The sequence below is a fragment of the Enhydra lutris genome, unplaced genomic scaffold, assembly GCF_002288905.1.
Source record: "Enhydra lutris kenyoni isolate GAN:26980312 unplaced genomic scaffold, ASM228890v2 scaffoldscaffold31, whole genome shotgun sequence".
Lineage (NCBI taxonomy): Eukaryota > Metazoa > Chordata > Mammalia > Carnivora > Mustelidae > Enhydra > Enhydra lutris.
This window is the reverse complement of record NW_019154115.1, coordinates 10,122,828-10,145,492: the sequence shown is the minus strand read 5'-3', so window position 1 is coordinate 10,145,492 and position 22,665 is coordinate 10,122,828. Positions and strand designations below refer to the sequence as shown.

The 22,665-nt window shown below is 33.7% G+C and overlaps 1 protein-coding gene across 4 annotated transcripts in view; it reads left to right on the top strand.

Moving 5' to 3' along the window:
- Positions 1-22,665, top strand: part of LOC111153325 (zinc finger protein 280D) — a 130,260-nt gene that overhangs the window by 96,738 nt on the left and 10,857 nt on the right. For all 4 annotated transcript variants that reach the window (XM_022512279.1, XM_022512278.1, XM_022512280.1 and 1 more), the window contains one exon: positions 9,024-9,069. In XM_022512279.1, coding sequence (XP_022367987.1) covers positions 9,024-9,069 — 46 coding nt within the window. The remainder of the gene's footprint in view (positions 1-9,023; positions 9,070-22,665) is intronic.

Sequence of the window (22,665 nt, the reverse complement as noted above, 5' to 3'; positions counted from 1 at the left end):
TGTTAAATAGTAATGGTGAAAGTGGACATCCTTGTCTTGTTCCTGACTATAAGGGAAAGGCTTTCCGTTTTTCCCCACTGAAGATGATATTAGCTGTGGGATTTCATATAAGGCTTTTATGATGTTGAGGTATGTTCCATCTATCCCTACACAAGGTTAATTTTCTTGACAGAAAGTTTAGGTTAGAAAGATATTTCCCTCTAACATATCATAGATATTTCCCTCTAGCATACTATGAGTCCATAGTAAATCCATAAAGTGTCAAACTTGGAAAACTGGGCTACTTAACCAGTTGTCTCTTTTATTGATTGACTCAAACGTCCTGAAAGCCACAATTTGAAGTGATTTTAAAAGTTGGTCTAGTTCTCTCAACTTACCTCTAAGTTTGTTCTTAGCAAAAGTACAATGGGAGGACACTGACTGAAGTTAAAATATCAGTTCAAGACACATCTCTCTTACTAATTTTATGTTCATATTACTTCAATTTCTTCGTTTTTGAAATGAAATTAAAAATAATCTTGGGTGGTCAGTTAAGTTTCCAACTCGAGCTCCACATGGGCATGGAGCCTGCTTAAGATTCTCTCCCTCTGCCCCTCCCCCACCAACTTGCATGCATGTGTGCTCTCTCTAATAATAATCTTTACACTATTGTTTAGAAGATTTAAAAAATGTAGAATATTTTACAAATAAAAATTTTTGTTATATTGTGTTAAAATACCCTTAATTTAAAGAGTACTAGGAAGAAATGAAAACAAAACTGACTTTCCTTGAAACTGAGTTCCTCTGTCTTATTTCAGAATGGCTAGAGTTTTATACTTAGCACCAGCTGTAACTGCATAGCTCTTTAATAGTGTAATATAAATAATCCTTCCGTATATCCCTTGACCCAGAACATTGATTCCTTGCCTTTTGTGTGCAAGACTCCGTATCAAGTGCTGGAAATGGAAATATGAATAAGACATAGTTCATACCATCAGAGTAATTACAGATAAGGCAGTCAGAATTGTAGACACTGAATCCATATCTTCACAGGGCCCATGGTACACTGATTTCACAATGAGTTAAACACTAATACCATGTATATATTACATTATGTGATTTTTGTGAAATGCTATACCGGTAAAGAATCTGGACTTGTTTCCAAAGACAAATATCACTATTATATCATTCTAAACTATACCAGTAAGTCATTAATTATCTTTCATAACTGTAAGCAGTAAGTAAACTCTTTTAGAAGTAGAATGGCAACATTTTTAATAAGTTTTACGTTTAAGAATACTATTTCTCTTCAAAAATGTTTACTTCCATTGAATACTATGATCGTTGAAGAATATGTAAGAAGTCATTCCATTATTTCCCTGTGAAATTCTGAAATTATTTGAATGAATTAGTCATTTTGAACATAATCTAAGTTGGAGAATCTTAAGTATTCAAAATGGTCAGTGTCTTCATTTCATATATTTGATTTAGCAGGAAAAAAACTGATCTCATCTGTGAGATATGCAGAATTTATTTGGGGCTTGTTTCCTTCTCTAAACTAAAAAAAATTTTTATTTGAGTATAGTTGACACACAATGTTACATTAGTTTCAGATGTACAACATATGGTGATTCAATTTCTCTGTATGTTATGCTGTGCTCACCAGAAGTGTAGCTGCCATCTGTCACCAGACAACATTATTGCAATATCATTGGCTGTATTTTTCATGCTGTGCCTTTTATTTCTATGACTTACTCCTTTGATAATTGGAGGCCTGGATCTCCCACTCCCCTTCACCCATTTTGCCCATTCCCCATCCCATTCCCCTCTAGCAACCATTAATTTGTTCTCTATATAGGTCTGATTCTGCTCCTTGCTCATTTTCCTTTATTCATTTGTTTTATAGATTCCACATATGAATGAAATCATACAGTATTTGTCTTTCTCTGACTTATTTCACTTAGCCTAGTACCCTTTAGGTCCATCCATGTTGTCACAAGTGGTAAAATCTCATCCTTTATGGCTGTGTAGGATTCTAGTGTGTGTGTGTGTGTGTGTGTGTGTGTGTGTGTGTGTGTATAACCCCTTCATTATCCATCCTATATTGGCGGATACTTGGTTTGCTTCCATATCTTTGGTGTTATAAATTATGCCCAATGAACATAGGGATACATACATCTTTTCAAATAATGTTTTTGTTTTCTTTGGGTAAATAGCCAGTGAAATTATTGGATCATGTGGTAGTTCTATTTTTAAATATTTTGAAGAACCTTCATACTGTTTTCCACAGTGTCTGTACCAATTTACATTCCCACCAACAGTGCACAAGGGTCCCTTTTTTTCTGCATATCAACACTTAATTCTTTCTTCTCTTTTTGATTTTAGCCATTATGACAGGTGTTAAGGTGATATCTCATTGTGGTTTTGGTTTGCATTGCCCGGATGAGGAGTGATACTGAGTATCTTTTTATGTGACTGTTTGTCTTCTGTATGTCTGCTTTGGAAAAATGTCTGTCTGTTCAGGTTCTCTGCCCATTTTTTAATTGGAGTATTTTGTTTGTGTGGAGTTGTGTAAGTTATTTATATATTTTGAATATTAACCTTTTGCCAGATACATCATTTGTAAATATTTTCTCCCATTCAGTAGGTTGCCTTTTTTGTTTTGTTGATAGTTTCCTTCACTTCAATAAAAACTGTTTTATTTTAATAGAGTCCCAGTTGTTTATTTTTGCTTTTGTTTCCCTTGCCAAAGGAGACCTATCCAGAAAAATATTGCAATGGCCAATGTCAGAGAAATTACTGCCTGTGTTCCCTTAAGGGTTTTATATGGTTTGGGGTCTCACACTTAGGTCTTTTTTTTTTAATTTAATAGGTAGAGTTTTATGATTCATCAGTTGCATATAATAACCAGTGCTCACTCCATCAAGTGCTCTCCCTAATGCCCATAGCCCAATTATCCCTTCCTCCTACCCAGCATCCCTGCATGCAACCCTCAGTTTGTTTTCTTGAGTTCAGTATCTCTTATGGTTTGCCTCCCTCTCAATTTTCATCTTATTTTATTTTTCCTTCACAGTTAGGCTTTAATCCATTTTGAATTTATTTTTCTGTATGGTGTAAGAATGTGATCTAGTTTCATTCTCTTGCATGTAGCTGTACAGTTTTCCCAACACTGGTTATTGAAGAGACTGTCTTTTCTTCATTGAACATTCTTGTCTTCCTCTGTCATAGATTAATTGACCATATAAGCATGGTTTATTTCTAGGCTATCTTTTCTAATCCATTGATTTATATATCTGTTTTTGTACCAATACCATACCATTTTGGTTACTACAGCTTTGTAAAGATCTTGCAGTCTGGAATTGTGATTACCTCCAGCTTTGTTCTTCTTTCTCAGGATAGCTTTGGCTCTTCATTTCAGGGAGTTTGTGGTTCCCTTTTCTAAACTTTTGAAATCTAACTGATTTCAGAAATGATGGGAGATCATGCCCTTAGACTTGTCTCATCCTACCACAGGCATTAATATCTCAAACCAAATCTTGAGTAATTCTAAAATAGTTTTTCCTTTTCAAAGTGGATGCAACATATTTGTCCCTGGTATATAATTGCTAGACAATAGGTAGGAGCAGTGTGTCAAAATATGGTGGTTTCTGGCAGTTTGGACTTCTTTGATATCTGTTAAGCAGAGAATGATGGGAGACCCAGTGAAATGGAAAGACAAATGAAACTTTAGTGTAGTTCTTCATTTAGGGTACACCGTGCCAACTTCTGCCAGGGATTCTAGGGTTACTACCATTTTTTTCAGTCTTCTGGTCCTGATAGTATTTGCTTGTATATTATAAATTAAATATCCAGGGCTAATTCAACATTGCCAACAAAATAACAAAATAGACCCCTAGTTTGGCATTAAAATCTTCTGCCTCCACTGATGGTCTTGTTTTTTCTGCTTCAAATTTTCACACACAAATATTTTGTTTCTCTTGATTCCTGTCTCTAATTCGTTCTATCTAGAATGATTTTATACTCTATCTTGCCTAACTTTAGATCATACCTAGGTGTTCAGAAATGGGTAGATAATTTTGTGTGAGACCAAATAGGGCTGGTCCTAACAGGAGTGACCCTGCAATCAAAATTAGTGGATTGTGTTTGGAAGTTGGGGGAAGTATCACAGGAAAATCTCAAAATACGGAAGATATCTAAGTGGTAATAAACTTTAAGGGCTGTGTGCTACACTCTCAAGTAGATTCTGGACAATAAGGTTGACTCCCAACTCCACCATGTCAATAATAATAACTAACATTTATTGAGCACATGTAATGTGCCAGACACTCTTCTAAGTGTTTTATATTTATTCATTCATTTAATTCTCACAAACTAATGAGATACACGCTGTTAAGAGTCCCAATTTATGGATATTAAGTCCTCTGAGGTACAGATAAGTAATTTGCTCATGATTGCATAGCTTCCAGGTAGAGGGCCCCAGTTTAAATTATAGCAGTCTGTCTTCAGAGACCAAACTAATACATACTATACTCTATTGCTTCTCTGGTTGTATTTGTGGTTACAGATGTACTTCCTGCCTTGTTATGATTGGCTGAGGAACTAGATGGGAGTGAGCTTCAGTGGGTTTCCACAGGAGAGTAGGCAGCACCTGACAAACCTGTAACATTGGGACCAGAATCTAGTTTCCCAGTCTTAGAGCAATAGGTCTATGATGTATGGGCAATAGGACATTTTCAGCAAACAATGGCATGGATTGGTCTATTCATAAGATTAATTTGGCAATGATACTCAGCATGTTTAAGAGTGGAAAACATCCAGAGGCCGAGAGATCAGTTAAGCTTTTTCACTTTTCCTGGCATGATTATAAGGGAGCCTGATTCACAGGAAAGGAATTGGCTGTGAAGAAATGCGGTGGAAGTTTGAAGTAGAGCTGTCACTTTTAATCCTGGTTCTGTTACTTAATAGATTTATTATTTCAGCATTGTTAGGCCTCAGATTTTTCTCATGTACAAGATGGGGGCAGCTGGCCAATCTCTTGGGAATCAAGTCTAATTCTAATATATTGTGATATTTCTGAATTGAATTGCTGATTGATTGAAATAAATAGTAATACAAATGGGGGGATAAAGCTCTGGATGATGACGCTGGGGTTCTCTGTTGAGAAGTGATGGTTGGAATTTTTCCTTAAGGGTGAGAATAATAAGACTGAGCCGGTCTGACTGGTAAATATTTCTTTTAAATGTTCTTTTTCCAGTTGGTACTTATATTCTATTGGTTTTACCTTGTTAATCATCTCCCTAAACCTTCCTCTTCTCCACTGACACTGCTTCTACTTTGCTTAAGACAGTCATTAACTATCTCTTCTCTGGGCTTCCTGAGTGGAGCTTGCCCTCTTCTAATAATCCCCTTGGTCTTCCAGATGCACATCATCATACTTTCCTGTTAACTTAGCACAAACACTATATCCTGGCAATCAAGATCTTTCCTGAAGTTGCCCTTGCTATCTCTTCAATTGCATATTTGACTACTCTCCTTTGTTCCTACATTATAGTCATATGAGACCACTCAGGTTCTCATAACACTGTTGTCTTGTTTCATAATTCTTTGCTTTTGCTCTGCCTTGAATCTCCTTCCCTTGCTTTGCTAACTCCTGCTCTTCCTGCAAAACCAAGTTTACTACAGTATATTCACTGCTTCCTTGCATCTTTCCCTTTTGTAGTGGCTCAGTCCTTTGAACAGCCATTCCATCGTATAGATGTTTCTCTCGCTTTTTTTTTTTGAAACACTTTTCACAATTCCATAAGCATTTGCTTCAACATGTTTCCTTGATGATGAACTCCTTGATAGGAGGGACTATGTCTTAACTTTGGACTAGAACTCTTAGCACAGTACCTGATGTATGTGTAACCCAGTAAGTGCTTAGCTCAGTTACCCTTTCCATCTATCTATTAACACCTCTCAGAACAAATGATCAGAAATGGCACACTAGATGTTTTACTATAATTTAGTAGTTTGATGATTACTATCTTAAATTTAATCTTGAATGTTTTTTTTTGTGTAGGCAGAGTAGTAGGCAGAGAGAGAGGAAGGGAAGCAGACTCCCTGCTTAGCAGAGAGCCCGATGGGAGCTAGATCCCAGGACCCTGGGATCATGACCTGAACTGACCTGGGATCATGGCAGAGGCTTTAACCCACTGAGCCACCCAGGCATCCATAGTCTTGAATATCTTAAGTAGAAGATCTTGAGTGATTGGCTTTCCTATTGGCTTGTGCAACTTTTCAGCTTTTTTAGTATGCTTACAAATATTCTTAAATTGAAGATTACATTTTAAAAATCAACACTGAATTTTGGGGCTTTTAAATGTTATTAGAAGGACAGAATATGGCCTGGCTAAAATGAATCTGAATGACTTTCCCTTTATAGCTTTTCCCTTTACCCCAAGGTATGTGTATCGTGTGAATGAAACCTCAAAAGAAACCTCAGAATAACACACTAATGTAGTTAACCCAGAATTATTTTACATGTAGCCTTGGATTAGTTATGTGACTGCAGAAAAATGCAAGAAAGAGTGTTTATTTTATATTAAACTTTACAGGGAAAGGATTGTCCTTTATCAGAAAGATCTGTTTCAGTGGGTTCAAATACAGAAGAAAAGTAATTTACTTGCAATCTTGATCTGTAATCATTTTGAAATTGATCACCAATCTTTCTGTTCTCTTTACACTGAAATTTTAGTGTTTGTTTTAAGTGTTGTACTACATTTTTCTGTTAAAAAATTATTGCAACATTTACAGGTGAAAAGTATAATTATCTAATAGCAGGTCTTTAGCTCAGAACTTTGAGCTTAGCAAATTTCACTGTCTTCTACCAAGCAATTGAATATCTTAAATGATGACTATTTCAGCAGGTATCTTTAATGAGTAAGAATTACAGGTAAGAACACTTTTTTCTTTTCTAATAGTGTTAATGATATGTTAGTAGTTGTGTTAAAATTTGTTCATCTTTTTGTTTTAATTTGTTAATCCTAAAATATGCTTTTGTAGTTACAAAAATGTAGTGTACATTTTAGTGATGAATTTTTAACTCTGAATTTTTTTTCTCAGTGAAATTTTATATAGTGTACTTTTTGAATTTTTTAAATATTTGTTTACTTAAATATTTCACTGGTTATTATAATTCTGTTCCACAAATAGAATACCAGTGTGGTTAAAGCCCCAAAATAAGATTGGTATCATAGTCCTCTTCGTGCTAATTATTTCAATAACTTTTTTTGTTCTCATCTACCAGTTTCTTAAAGATGAAGAGTAATAAAAAAAAAACTCTGTCACTAACCTGTTTTGCAGAGATAGTGAGAGGCCTTAGTTTCTCCAATTGAAATACCAGCAGTAATATTAACACATGCTTAATAGCTTTCATTTTAATTGTTGCTTAAAATCAGTTTATTGGAATAGCCATATGTGAAAAATGATTAGCATGGTAATGTTTCTTTTATAAGAATGTAAGGTTGATCTTTGATAATATTTTCAACCATAAACTCGACAGGGAAATTCTCTTATAAAATATTTTTAAACTTCTTTTTGACCAGTTTGTTTCAGTTTTTCAAATTGAGTTTAAAATTTTTAACTACTTAGAAATAAAAATCAGTTGTAATATACAAATTTATTTCAAAACTTCATTACTCCAATATCTACTTTTTGTTTCTTTACACTAATTCTTCATGTTTTCATATGACTTTATACATGTTATTCGTAAGACTATCATTTTCCTGTATAAATCACTAAAGACTAATGTGAAATTTCATCTTTATGAATATTGTTCACAATTAAACATTTAAAAGAATTACAAAATCTTTAATCTCCAAAATGATTGACATTTATGAATTTTGTCAGTATTTCTGCAAGTTTTATTCATCTAAATTTGTTTAGTAAGTTAGTTGTAAATTACTATAATTCATTACCAATATAATAAAAGAATGAAAAATGACACACTATTTTAAATTGTTTATAATTTCATGTAATAACTAAAATATAGATAAGTAATTTTACACAAATTATTATTAATATCTAATAAAGCATTAGAATCTATAGACCTGTTTTTTTCAGTGTGCCCTCAGAGAATGGATAAAGATGATTATCAACTCCGTATTTCAACTAACCATGAGAGTAGCTTTTAGGGTAGTTGATGTTTCTATCCTACTTTAGGTCTTCATTTTTGTACATGAAATTTAAGTCAGTATAGTTGTTACTTATATTAAATATATTTATCTTTAAGTATAGTTCTAAGCCTTCATAAAGTAATGAATCATTTAACTATTAATGGCATTTCAGATCAGGTAGGCACTTGACTTATGTAGTTTAAAATTGAGTTTAATATAATCAGTAGATAGTATTTTGTTATCAGCAGTTTCTAAAAGATCTTTTGGGAAAGATAGGTTTTATATTAGATTATTTTAGAGATGGCATATGCCTTTCTTAATGTTGTAGTAAGTTATAATTTTTCTATTTTTAGAAACCAGGTTTAAAAAAATTGTAGTTAATATTTGAGCTATGCTTATGAAGGTTGACTATATCTTTCAGAATTATAAATTATTTCTGTGATTTTGCTACCTTAATTGTAATAAATATCAAAATAGCATTATATTGAATTTCACAGTAGATAAAATTTCTCTTCTCTCACTTTTTAAGCCCTATAATAGTAAATATTTATGCATATTATATATATTAAGCATACAACCTGCTTTTATTTTTTAAAGAGTAATTCTCTTTTTGAAATGATTTTACTAATATATTGTCTTTTATTTATAATTGTATTTCTTAAGTGCTCTTGTTTTTAGAAAAGAAGGAAATACATGCCTGTATTGATTTCTTTAGCACGTTTATTGAATCTACTGTTTATTTTTCCCTTAATATTTATAAAGGTCATTTACAAATCTACATTAGTTTAAATTCACATCATAATTATTTTAAGCATGCAGAAAAGAACTGTTGCATATTTTCCATTGTAAATATAAAATAAATTATTCAATACTTATTTTGTTTTCAAGATTAAAAAACGAAGCTCCCACTAAGGAACAAGAACCTGTGTCTGAGGTAAATTTTGTTTTACCTGTACCTTAAAGGCTTGAATATGTGAAAATATTACTGGTTTAATTTTTAAAACATTTCAATTCATTGTGCATAATAACAATTATTGGCATGTTATCAGGAAAAAAATAAGATTTGTTTTTTGTTGTCATTAGATATAAAAATATCTAACCTTAAGCAAAATTCTAAGGTGTTTCTGTTTTTATAAAAGCATCATATATTTCACTTATCTGTTTTTTAGTTCAACTAGTGAGTTAATGGAGATAAGTTTATTATTTAAAAATCCTGAAATCAATAAAATGTCAAATAATTTACACATTGGAAAATTAATCTTTCCAGATGATTTTATTTTCTGGGCTGCCAGGAAAATTTAATACTTAAAATAGAAATATTTCAAGGGTACCACATGGCTCTGTCGGTTAAGCATCTGACTCTTGGTTTCTCTCAAGTCACAATCTCATTAGTCATGAAATTGAGCCCCTTGTAGAGGTCCTTGCTCAGCAGGGAGTCTGCTTGAGATTCTCTCTGTCTGCCCCTCCCCCCACTGCACTCTTTCTCACTAAAATAAATAAATCTTGTTTAAAAAATATTTTGAATATATATTAAATGTGTTTTTACTGTCTTAAACAGGCACTCTGAATAAAATACTTGGGGTTATCCTATAAATGTTATTTACTGGGCAATCTAATGGTGTATGTAGAAATAGTTTTTTGTTTGTTTGATTTTGGGGTTTTTTTTGTAGAAATATTTTTGTTCAAGTACATGTTTTCTCAATGTCAGTTTTTTTAATACTACAAAATATTCCATATCTCTGAGTATGCTCAGAGATGCATGAGGCAGGTTCAGCATTTATCTTTTGAACAGCATTTCCATACTGAACAGTGAATAAGTGAAACCTAGCAGAACTTAGCCACTTTCTTCCAAGCAGCTATCTTCTACACCATAGAAAGTTTTCTTTTGTTTGAAAGGTTTTTAACTACAAATAAGTTTAATAGATATGGGATTTTTTGGTTATATGATTATTCTTTTTTTTTTTTTTAAGGTTTTATTTATTTATTTGAGAGAGAATAAGAGCATGAGCAGGGGGAAAGGGAGGGTAGAAGGCCTGGGGAAGCAGATTCCCTGCTGAGCAGAGAGCCCGACCCAGGACTTGGTGCATGCCTCATTCCAGGACCCTGGGATCATGACCTCTGCCAAAGGCAGACACTTAACTAACTGAGCCACCCAGGCGCCCCAGTTATGTGATTATTTTTGAATGGATTTTGGTAGTTTGTGGTTTTTAATATTGAATTTATCTATATAGACTTGTTTGTACTATTCCATTAATCTTTTAATGTCTTAAGGTCTGCAGTGATAATTCTCTCATTCATTCCTGATGTTAATAGTTTGTGGGTTCTTTTTTCCTGTGGTTGTCATATGTTTTATTTTTACATAGGTTATAAAGACAGAATACAGTGTTACTGTTTTTGATTTAGATAGTTATTTTTTAGAGCAGTTAAAAACTTGAAAAAATAATTTTATATTCAACTTTCTCTTTACCATGTCCAGTGCCCTTTATTTCCTTGTTAGCTCTCCATTTCTGTCTAATTCCACATTCCTTTGCCTTAATAACTTCCTTTGATATATCTGATGTTGCAGATCTACTGATAATTAATTCTTCTATGCCTTTTTCATTTAAAAATATATTTTTCATTTTTGAAAGGTTTTTTTTGGTGAATATGGAATTTTGGGTTGACAGTTTTATTTTCCTTCAGCAGTTTAAAGAAGTCATTTTGTTTTCTCTTGGTTTGCATATTTTCTGACAAAATGTCTTACTGTAATTTTGATCTTTGTTTCCTATATATTATAATGTGTTGAATTTTTTGGTTCCCCTCAAGATTTTATCTATAGTTCTCATCAGTTTGAGCAAGATGTGTCTAAATCTGGTTTGTTCATATGTTTACCTATATGTTTATCTATTTATTTATTTGGGGTGTTTATCCTGATTGGTGTTCTTCGAGCTGTCCCATATCTTCTACTTCTGGGATTCCAATTTCCTAAATACTATACCATTTGATGTTAACCCCTATTCTTAGATGCCTTGTTTTAGTATCCACCGTATCCTCCATGTACTTTTTTTGTGTTTTATGTTGGGTAATTTCTGTCTGTTGACCTATCTTCAGTTTCACTGATTCATTTTTTCATTAGTGTCACATCTGCTGATGAGCCCATCAAAGGCATTTTTCATCCCTGTCATTGTGGTTGTTTTTTTCCCCTAGCATTTCCGTTGATTCTTACAGTTTCTGACCCTCTGCTAAAATTACCATTCTGGTCATGCATGTTGTCCTCCTTTTTTCACCAAAACATTTAACATATTAATAATAGTAATTTAAAATGTTCTGTCTGATACTTCCAGTAGTGGAGTCATATCTGAGTCTGATTCTGCTGATTGCTTTGTCTCCTGACAGTTCATTTCCCCCTTTGCGTTTTTGTGTTATACAATGTTTGGTTGAAAGCAAGAAATTATATGGAAGACAGATAAATAGTATTTGTATCTGAAAAGTGGGCATACCATTTCTTATGTTAGGTCATTACTATGGGATTTGATTTCACCTAGTGAGTTGATCTGAGTTTTGGCTTTCTTGTTGCTATAGTTACCCTTGGTATACTACCAGGTTCAATTCCTGTAGTATTTCTTTGTGCTGAGGGTGGGAGTTATGTTACTAGAGGATTTTTCCCTCAGGTTTCTCGTTTCATACTCAGCTTTAGCTCTTCCTGTGAGACTGAGGCTTAAAGGGTGTCTTTCTCTATAAATATACCCTTGCCCTTCTTCCATCAGTACTATTGTTCCTTGTTATTTGGTGTTTGTTAGCCTGGAGGTGGGTGGTGGGGAGTGGGTGGTGGGAAGTGAGTGGGGACTGGTGTAGCCTCACTCTTAAGCTGGTTCTGTGTTTTGGGTCTTGAGAGTAGGATTTTTTCCTTCTATCCCCTAGTCAGTCAGTTCCTGTGCCCTAGGGGCAATAGGGTTTGCCTCTCTTCTTTCCAAATATGTAAAGGCATAAACATTAAGAAAATCTGTGAATCCATAATTTCATCATATCATCTATTCTTTCCTGATATATTCATATTTGATTAGAATAAATCATCAAACTCTTACTTTCCTTTGATTGTCTTGTTTCATCTGTGTCAAATGAAGCCGCCTTTCATACAAAAACCAAATTTCTTAAGCTTATTTTTTGTTAAAAGAAAAAAAACTTCACACTAAAAATTTAGCAAGCCATAAGTAATTAAAGGAATGCCTTATTGAATGGAAGGCACGTAGACCAGTCTTGGTCCAGGTGTTTCTTTCAAGAATGTATGTATTGTAGATAGTTCTTTGAATAGATGTAGGTACTTATTTTAGGTACACCTCTGATAGGATGGATAGCTTGAGTTAGTCTTCAGGATTTTGATCAGATGCAGTGTACTGGAATTGTTAACATGCCCAGGTAAAAGATTTTCCTGGTATCACTTTTTTTCGTTTCTATAGTTTTACATTTTCTCTTAAAATTAATTCCTTTCATATACTATATTATAGTTGGAATCCATGTGACTTAGTGGCTTCTACCATAGCTTCTGTTCTGCTGCTTGTGTATTCTATATACTGCAACAATCTGTTGCTGTTGTTCCCTAACTAAATATATACCATGGATCTTCCCCTCCAATTTCAGGGTTAGTGGAATTTCATTATAACACAGGTAGGGATAACAGAGAGGAGTCAGGTACAGATGCTTTTCTTTCTTTCTTTTTTTCTTTTTAACTTTTAATTTAAATTCCAGTTAGTTAACATACAGTGCATTATTAGTTTCAGGTTTATAAGATAGTGATTCAAGATGTCCATATAACATCCAGGGCTCATCACAGCAAGTACATTCCCTAATCCCCATCACCTAATTTACCCATCCCTCCACCCACTTCCACTCTGATAACCATCACTTTGTTCTTTCTCATTAAGAATCTATTTCTTGGTTTGATTCCCTCTTGCTCCCCCACCTTTGGTCATTTCTTTTGTTGACTAAATTCTACATATGAGTGAAATCATATGGTGTTTGTCTTTCTTGGACTAACTTATTTTGCTTAGCATAATACTCTCTAGCTCCATCCATATTGTTGTAAATGGCAAGATTTCATTATTTTTCATGGCTGAGTAATATTTTATATATATATATTTATATATTATATAATATATAACAATGTATATATATATATACATATATATGTGTGTGAGAATATGTGAGATAGATAGATATATATATATATATATCTATCTATCTCACATATTCTTTATCCATTCATCAATGACACCTGGGCTGTTTGCATTATTTGGCTACTATGGATTATGCTGTTATAAACATCAGGGTGCACATATCCCTTTGAATTTAAACTAGTATTTTGTATTCTTTGGGAGATACCTGGTAGTGCAGTTGCAGGATCAGAGAGTAGTTCTATTTTTAACTTTTCGAGGAACTTCCATACTGTTCTCCACAGGGGCCACACCAGTTTGCATTCCCACCAGCAGTGCGAGAGGATTCCCCTTTCTCCATATGCTTGCCACAGTGTTGTTTTTTGTGTTGTTGATTTTAGCCATTCTGATAGGCCTATGTGATATCTCATTGTAGTTTTGACTTGTATTTTCCTGATGATGAGTGATGTTGAGTATCTTTTCATGTGTCTACTGGCCATCTGTATGTTTTCTCTGGAAAAATGTCTGTTCATGTCTTCTGCCCCTTTCTGAATTGGATTATTCATTTTTGAGTGTTGAGTTTTATAAGTTCTTTAAATATTTTGGATACTAACCCTTTATCAGATATGTCATTTGCAAATATCTTCTTCCATTCCATAGGTTGCCTTTTAGTTTTGTTGATTGTTTCCTTTGCTGTGCAGAAGCTTTTTATTTTGATGAAGTCCCAATAGTTTATTTTTGCTTTTGTTTCCCTTGCCTCGGGATACATCTCTAGAAAGAAGTTGCTATGGCCAGTGTCAAAGGGGCTGCTTCCTATGTTCACCTCTAGAATTTTTATGGTTTCCTATCTCACATTTAGGTCTTTCATCCATTTTGAATTTATTCTTATGTATGATTTAAGATAGTCCAGTTTCATTCTTCTATTTCTTGCTGTCCAGCTTTCCCAACACCATTTCTTGAAGAGACTATCTCTTTTATAGTGGCTATTCTTCTCTGCTTTGTTGAGGATTAATAGACCAAATAGTTGTGGGTTTTCTTGGTTTTCTCTTCTATTCCATTGATCTTTATGTCTGTTTTTGTACCGGTACCATACTGTTTTGATAACTACAGCTTGTAATATAACTTGAAGTCCAGAATTATGATGCCTCCAGCTTTGCTTCTTTTTTAAAAGATAGCTTTGGCAGTTCGGGGTCTTTCATGGTTCCATACAAATTTTAGGATTGTTTGTTCTAGCTCTCTGAAAAATGCTCTCAGTATTTTGGTAGGGATTGCATTAATGTGTAGATTGCTTTGGGTAGTATAGACATTTTAAAAACATTTGTTCTAATCCATAAGTGGCATGTCTTTCCATTTCTTTGTGTCATCTTCAGGTTCTTTCATTGGTGTTTTATAGTTTTCAGAGTACAGATGTTTTACCTCTTTGGTTAGGTTTATCCCTAGGTACGTTACTATATTTGGTGCAGTTGTAAGTGGGATTCATTACTTGTTTTGTCATTATTTCTGGAGATTTTCTCTGATCATTTTTTGCCTTTGTCATTTTTGGTCTTTCCCTTCCACTCAAAGAGTCGCCATTAGTATGTCTTACGGGGCTGGATTAGTGGTCACGATCTCCTGTAGTTTTTGTTTTTCTTGGACTCTCTTTATTTCTGTTTCTATTTTCAATGATAGCCTTGCTGGATAGAGTATTCCTGGCTGCAGATTTTTTGCATTCAGCACTTTGAGTGTATCATGTCACTTCCTTCTGTCTTGCCAAGTTTCTGTTGAGAAATCTTCAGCTAGCCTTGTGGGTCTTCCTTTTGTAAGTTAAGGACTTTTGTCTTGCTGCTTTTAAGATTTATTTTTCTTTATCACCATATTTGCAGATTTGATTACAGTATGTCTTGGTGTTAGCCTGTTTTTCTTTATTTTAATGGGAATTCTCTGTGCTTCCTGGATGTGGATGTGTTTACTTTTCCAAATTTGGGAAGTTTTCAGCTATTATTTCCTCAAATAAATTTTGTGCCCTCTTTTCTCTCTCTCCTTCTTTTGGGACTCCTGTAATACTAATACTATTATGTTTGATGGAGTCGTTGAGTTCCCTGAGTCTGTGCTCATGTCCCATATTTCTTCTTTCTATTTTTTGTTCATCTTCATCATTTTCCATTATTTTGTCTTCTTTGTCACTAATTCATTCCACTGCTTCTCCTAACCTGCTGTTCCTTGCATCAACCCTGTTTCCAATCTCATTTATTATATTCTTCATCTCTGATTGATTCTTTTTTAACTCTTATCAGTGTGGTAAGGTCACCTTGATGTCTTCTATTCTTTTCTCAAGCCCAGTGAGTATCCTAATGATTGTTGCTTTAAATTCTCCATCAAGCATGTTACTTATATTGTTTCGCTTAAATCTTTGGCCGTGGCTTTATCTTGTTCTTTGACTTGGGATAAATTCCTCTGTCTTAACATTTATCTAATTCTCCTGTTACATAATTTTCTGTTTTTTGTAATGTTTGATGTTTTATATTTTTTATACAAATGTTTATGTACACCTATTTGATTGTTAATGTTTATTATGTCTAACTGTGTGTATTAATTAAAAATATACTGAAAATGTATACCAAATTTTTTTTTTTAAAGTACGGCATCTAGGGCACCTGGGTGGCTCAGTGGATTAAGCCGCTGCCTTCGGCTCAGGTCATGATCTCAGGGTCCTGGGATCGAGTCCCGCATCGGGCTCTCTGCTCAGCAGAGTGCCTGCTTCCCTCTCTCTCTCTCTGCCTGCCTCTCCATCTACTTGTGATCTCTCTCTGTCAAATAAATAAATAAAATCTTAAAAAAAAAAAAATAAAGTACGGCATCTACAAAGTCAAGTGATGTATTGTTCAGAAGATGAAAAACACATGCAAAAATTTATCAGAGTTATAGGGCACTGTAACAAGTTAGGTTGGAAAAACACAATTTTCCAGATACTGAAAGTTTTGAAGTCTTTAACATTGACACTCTTAGGATTACTATGAAATTCAAAGTTAAAAACTTCTCTCTGAATTGTGAGGAAAAGATAAAATGATAAAATTTTTCTCCCAAAAAATAATTATGCCATATTTGTACCTTGCTCAACTCATAATCATAATTTAATATAAAAAATGCCTCATCTGTCAATTCAAATATGATTATCTTTTTTACTATTTTAGAAAAGATATGTATTTTGGGAGTGGGGTAATTCAACAAGCGGATGGAATATTCTTGTCTATTCTAAAAACAAATGAAAATCACATACAGATATAGGCATTAAGATCAAATGCACTTGAGACACTTTGCATCCAAACTAAAATGTTTATTAACTATGAAAATATTTAATATCAAATGTCAAAATTATGTTGAACTCAAAAGCATCTTCATACAAATATATTAAATTTTTCCACAAATTACCTGTATAGAATGATATTTTGAACAAAGTAGCAAAAGTTAATAAAACTCTACAGTCAGAAAAATGACCATAAATAAAGCTGTATGCTTAATAAAAGTCCTGTCCCTTTGCTTTTAACAAATGAAAGAAAGTAATTTTTAAAATGTGTTCAGTGAATATAAAACTTGAGCAGGAGATGTAAATATTCACATGAATTTTTAAATTAGACAAAATAAATTAGAAATGCATGAATCAGTGAATGAGAATATTGATAATTATAGGGAAAGTGCTTATTGAATCCACATAAAGATTATAAATGAGCTAACTTCATATTTGAAATATATATATGAAAAATTAAATGAAGTGTCTGCAAATTTTGAATTTTTAAGCCAGAAAAAAGTTATTTTCTATAAATGATATTGATTTACAAAAAGCAGCCACTGACTCTGTTCTTAGAGTTAAGAACAAGTTAAGTTCTATAGAAATTTCATGTAGAATAGGTTATCACAATATCAACAAATTGTAATATTAAATTAAGAAATGTATTTTGGTCCTCTAAAACTGATTAGCAAAGTGTTAATCAAAATATTAAAATAATACCAGCCACAGTAGCATCCTGTAAAAGATATTTCAGTAAGCTGAAGTTAGTTTTAAATTATTTAAAATCATCACTTGGTCAAGAGAAATTGATAAACATGACAATTTGCTTATTTGAAAACAAGATGGGAAAAGAACTACGTTTGAAGATATTGATATGCTTGCTTCCTGTAAAGCCAGTAAAATGAAACAATAAATTCTGGTTTTCATAGAAATGTTTAAACTTAAATTACTTTTGTGAGTTCAGTACACCTACTTTTCACTTTTTCAACTGATGCTTTGAGGAAAAAAAGCATTCTGGGATTCTGGGAAAAATGACAGAGTAGAAAGCACCAGGAATCTATCTTCCCACGGAGGCAACAGTTGTACTGGCAGAATCTGTCTGATGTAACTACAGGCATATGTCACAGGTATTGCAGCTTTGGCTCCAGACCACTGTAACAAAGAAAATATTGCAATAAATCAAGTCAAATGAATTTTTTATTTCCCAGTGCATATAAAAGTTATGTTTATGCTGTACTATAGTCTATTAAGTATGTAATAACATTGCATCTAAAACAACAATGTACGTTACCTTTATTAAAATTACTGTGTTGCCAAGAAATGCGAACCATCATCAGAACTTTTATCAAGTAATAATATTTTTGCTGGTAAAGGGTCTTGCCTCCATGTTGATAGCTACTGGCTGATCAGTAGAACTTTTTTCAAAATTGGAGTCCATCCTATTAAACTCTGTCACTGCTTTATCAATGAAGTTGATGTAATATTCTGAATCTTTTGTTGTCATTTCAGCAGTCTTTATAGCATCTTCACCAGGAGTAGAGTAGATTTCATCTAAAGAAATCACTTTTTTTTCATCCGTAAGAAGCAACTCCTCAGCCATTAGTTTTGTCATGAGATAGCAGCAATTCAGTCACATCATCGGGCTCTACTTCAAATTCTAGTTCTCTTGCTATTTCCACCACACCTGCAGTTATTCTTCCACTAAAGTCTTGAACCCCTCAGTCACTCATAGGGGTTGGAATCAACTTCTTCCAAACTCCCATTCATGTTGATATTTTGAACTCTTCCCATGAATCATGGATGTTCTTAATGGCATCTAGGATGGTGAATCCTTTCCAGAAGGTTTTCAGTTGACTTTGCACAGATCCATCAGAAGAGCAGCCATAATCTTATGAAATGTATTTTTAAAATAATAAGACTTGAAAGTCAATATTACTCCTTGGTCTAGTGCTATAGGATGGAAGCTGTGTTAACAGGCATGAAAACATCATTGATCTTACTGTATATCTCCATCAGAACTCTTGGGTTATCAGGTACATTACCAATGAGCAGAATATTTCGAAAGGAATCTTTTTTTTTTTTTTTTTTTTTTTTCCTGAGCAGTAGGTCTCAACAGTGGGCTCAAAACATTTGGTAAACTATGTAGTAAACAGATAGGCTGTCATCCAGGCTTAGATGGCACCATGGTTTCCATAAATCTTCAACTTGCAAAATAAAATGCAGTATCTGTGATGTGCTTAAGGAAAATGGAATATTCCTGTATTTTGGAAATCTAGAGTCTGTTGAATGCCTACAACTTCCTGGGAAGACTTGGGCAGTATGTTGTAATTAATATCAGTCAGTGTCAGCATTCAGCACAGTAGCAGCTACCCATTCCCTACCCTCAGCCACATAGCAGGCAGCTGTGCACATGTTCCTAGAGCAGCTTGCACACAGCTTAAGGGACTACAGTGCCCAAAAAGGATACTGGCCTCCAAATATTGAGTATCTGTGCTATTGTCACTAATAGATGCTTCTCACCACAGCATTCCACAGAAGTGGGCACATTGAGGTTACACCTCTCCTCATTGCTGCAAGCCCCTTCCTTTATAACTGAAGTGACTTTCAGGAGATTTAAAAGATACAGTGCCCTTTTATTCCACTTAATTTTGTGCTTTTCCCCTTTTAGGAGTCTTACATTAAAGATTAGGACATTCAAAAACAATCACATATATAGGTTAAATTAGAAAGCGGTTGTACTTGCCCAGAGAAAAGCTCAAACTAGACATGAGAAGACCTGAGGTTTACATCTCATGTTGATCCCAGGAACAGAGATAGCCTACAACAATCAAAAGAAACAAAAACAGCAGACACTGGGAAGGGGGATAATCTGATTTCCAAAGTTACAACATTATTAGTTTCAAATGTCCAGTGTTCAACAAAATCACAGGACATACAAAGAAACAGGCAGGTGTGACCCATTCAAAGGAAAAAACTCTAAATAGAAACTGGTCCTGAAAAAGACCTAATGGCAGATATACTAGACAAAGACTTTAAAACAGTATTATAAAGATGCCCAATGAACAAAATGTTATGTGAGGGAAGTCAAGAAAACAGTATGTTAATGAAATGAAAATATTAAACGGAGAGAAAACCTGAAAAGAAACAAAAAAGACATCCTGAAAAGTACATTAACTGAAAACGAAAAATTCATTAGGGGGACTCAAAGGCAGATTTGAGCAGATAGAAGAAAGAATCAGCAAACTTTGAAGACAGGACAATGGAAAGCATTGAGTCTGAGGAACAAAGAAGAAATAGATTGAGAAAAAGTGAACAGAGCCTGAGGCAGCTGGAGCCTACCATTAAGCAGACCACCATACATATTAAGGGAGTTCCAGAGAATATTTGACAGAGACAAAGACATAAAGAAATAATGACTGGAAACTTCCCAAATTTGATGAAACACATGAATGTAAACATCAAGAAGCACAGTGAATTGCAAGTAAGATGATCAAAGACACCCACTCAGACACATTGTAATCAAACTCTCAAAAGAACAAAGAATCTTAAAAGCAGCAAGAGAGAAGCAAATCATCACATCAGGGGGATCCTCAATGTGGTTATCAACAGATTTCTCATCAAAAACTTTGGAGATCAAAAGGCTGTGGACCAATATATTCAAAGTACTAAAAGGAAAAAAAGCTCAATAATTTTATAGGTGTTAAAACTATCCTTCAAGGGACGCCTGAGTGGCTCCATTGGTTAAATATCTGCCTTTGGCTGAGGTCATGATCCTGGGGTCCTGGGATCGAGTCCTCCAGTCCCACATGGGGCTCCCTGCTCAGCAGGGAGTCTGCTTCTCTCTCTGCCTGCCACTTCCCCTGCTTGTGCTTTCTCTCTCTGACAAATAAAATCTTTAAAAAATAAAAAAACTATCCTTCAAAAGTGAGATATTCTGACATAAAACCTAAGAGAGTTTGTGAACACTAGATCTGCCCTGCAAAAAAAGCTCAAGGGATTCTGTATGATGAAATGAAAGGACAGTACATGGTAACTCAAAGATATGAGGAGAAATAAATATCTCAATAAAGGTAAGTACATGGGAAATTATAAAAGCTAGTACTATTTTAACAATGCTTTTAAACTTTTTTGTTTTCTACATGAATTAAGAGATAAATGCATAAAAAGAAAAGATATTAGTGTAAAAGCTAACATTACTATAACTTTGATTTCTAACTCCAAATCTTGTTTTCTACATAATTTAGGAAACTAATGCACTTAAAATAATTATTAGTCTATATCTGGGTACACAGTTTATAAAGATGTAATTTTGTGAGAATAGCCAAAAGGGGTGGTGATGGAGCTATAAAGGAGCAGAGTTTTTATATGTTATTGAATTTAAGCTGGTATAAAATCAAATTAGAGGGTGACAACCTTAGAATATTAAATGTTATTCCCATGGTAACCACACAAAAAAAATAACTTTACACAAAGGAAATGAAAAAAGAATTTAAACATTTCATCACAATCAACTAAACAAACACAGTCAGTAGTAGAGGAAATGAGTGCCAAAAAAGTTATATAAAGCATATTAAAAATAACACAATGACAGATATATATCCGTCCTTTTCAGTAATTTAAATGTAAATGAATTAAACTCTCCAATTGTAAGACAGATGTTGGCAAAATGGATAAAAACACAGGATCCAACTGCATATAATCTATAGGTGACTCACTTGAGATAAAGACACAAGTTAGGGATGCCAGGGTAGCTCAGTTGGTTACACTTCTGCCTTCAGCTCAGGTAATGATCCCAAGGTCCTGGGATCGAGTCCTGCATTGGGATCCTTGCTCAGCAGGGAGCCTGCTTCTCCCTCTGCCTGCTGCTTGCCATGCTTGTGTGCATGCTCTCTCTCTCTCTCTCTCTCTCTCTCTCTCTCTTTCTCTGACAAATAAGTAAAAATCTTTAAAAAATAAAAAATAAAATAAAGACACAAGTTCAAGTGAAGTGATAAAAAAGATATTCCATGCAAATAATAATCAAAAGAGAACTTGGGTGTCTTTACTAATATCAGACAAAATAGGCTAAATGAAAAAAGGTTACAAGAAAAAAAGGACATTATATATTAAAAGGTTCAATACAGCAAGAAGATTCAACAATTATAAATGACAAATCAACAAAATACATGAAGTTAAAACTGACAGAATTGAAGAACTGATGTTCTACAATAACAGTTGGAGTCTTCAGTACCCCACTTAAAATAATGTATAGAACAATCAGACGTAAGTAAGGAACCAGAGAACTTAATAAGCCAACTAGATTTAGTGGACATTTAGAGCTAGATTTAACTCTGCCCAGAAACAGCAGTTAGTCAAGAAAAAGAAACAAAAGGCAATCAAATTGGAAAAAAGTAAAATTATCCTGTTTATGTAAAAATCCCGAAGAGTCCACAAAAAAGACCCCTGTTAGAACGAATAAATGAATTCAGCAAGGTAGTAGGATACAAAGTCAACACACAAAAATCAGTTGCATTTCTAAACACAAGGAACAGTCTGAAAAGATTACAAAAATAATTCCATTCATAGTAGCATCAAAAAAAATGAAATAGGAATTGATGAAAGACTTGTAAAATAAGACTATAAAACTTTACTGAAAGAAATTAAAGAAAACATAAATGGAAACACAGCTTATATTCACAGATTAGAAGACAATATTATTAAAATGTCCATATCACCAAAAGTAATCTACAGATTTATTGCAATCTGTACAAAAATCCCAAAGGCATTTTTAAAAATTTTTATGGAGATAGAAAATTGCATCCTAAAATTTATATAGAATCTCAAAGATCCTCAAAGAGCTAAAAAAATGTTTTGAAAAGAGCAAAACTGGAAGACTCACACTGATTTCAGAACTTACTGCAAAGCTACAGAAATCAAAACAGTATGGTATTGGCATAAAGACAGACACATAGACCAGTGGGATAGAATAAAGAGCCTGGAAATAAGGCCACAGAAATAGTCTGAAATTATTTTTGAAAAGGAGGCTAAGACCAGTAGAGAAAGGACAGTCTTTTCAATAAACAGTGCTGGGAAAACTGGATATCCACGTGCAAAAGAATGAAGTTGGAACCTTACTAACACTATATACAAACATTAA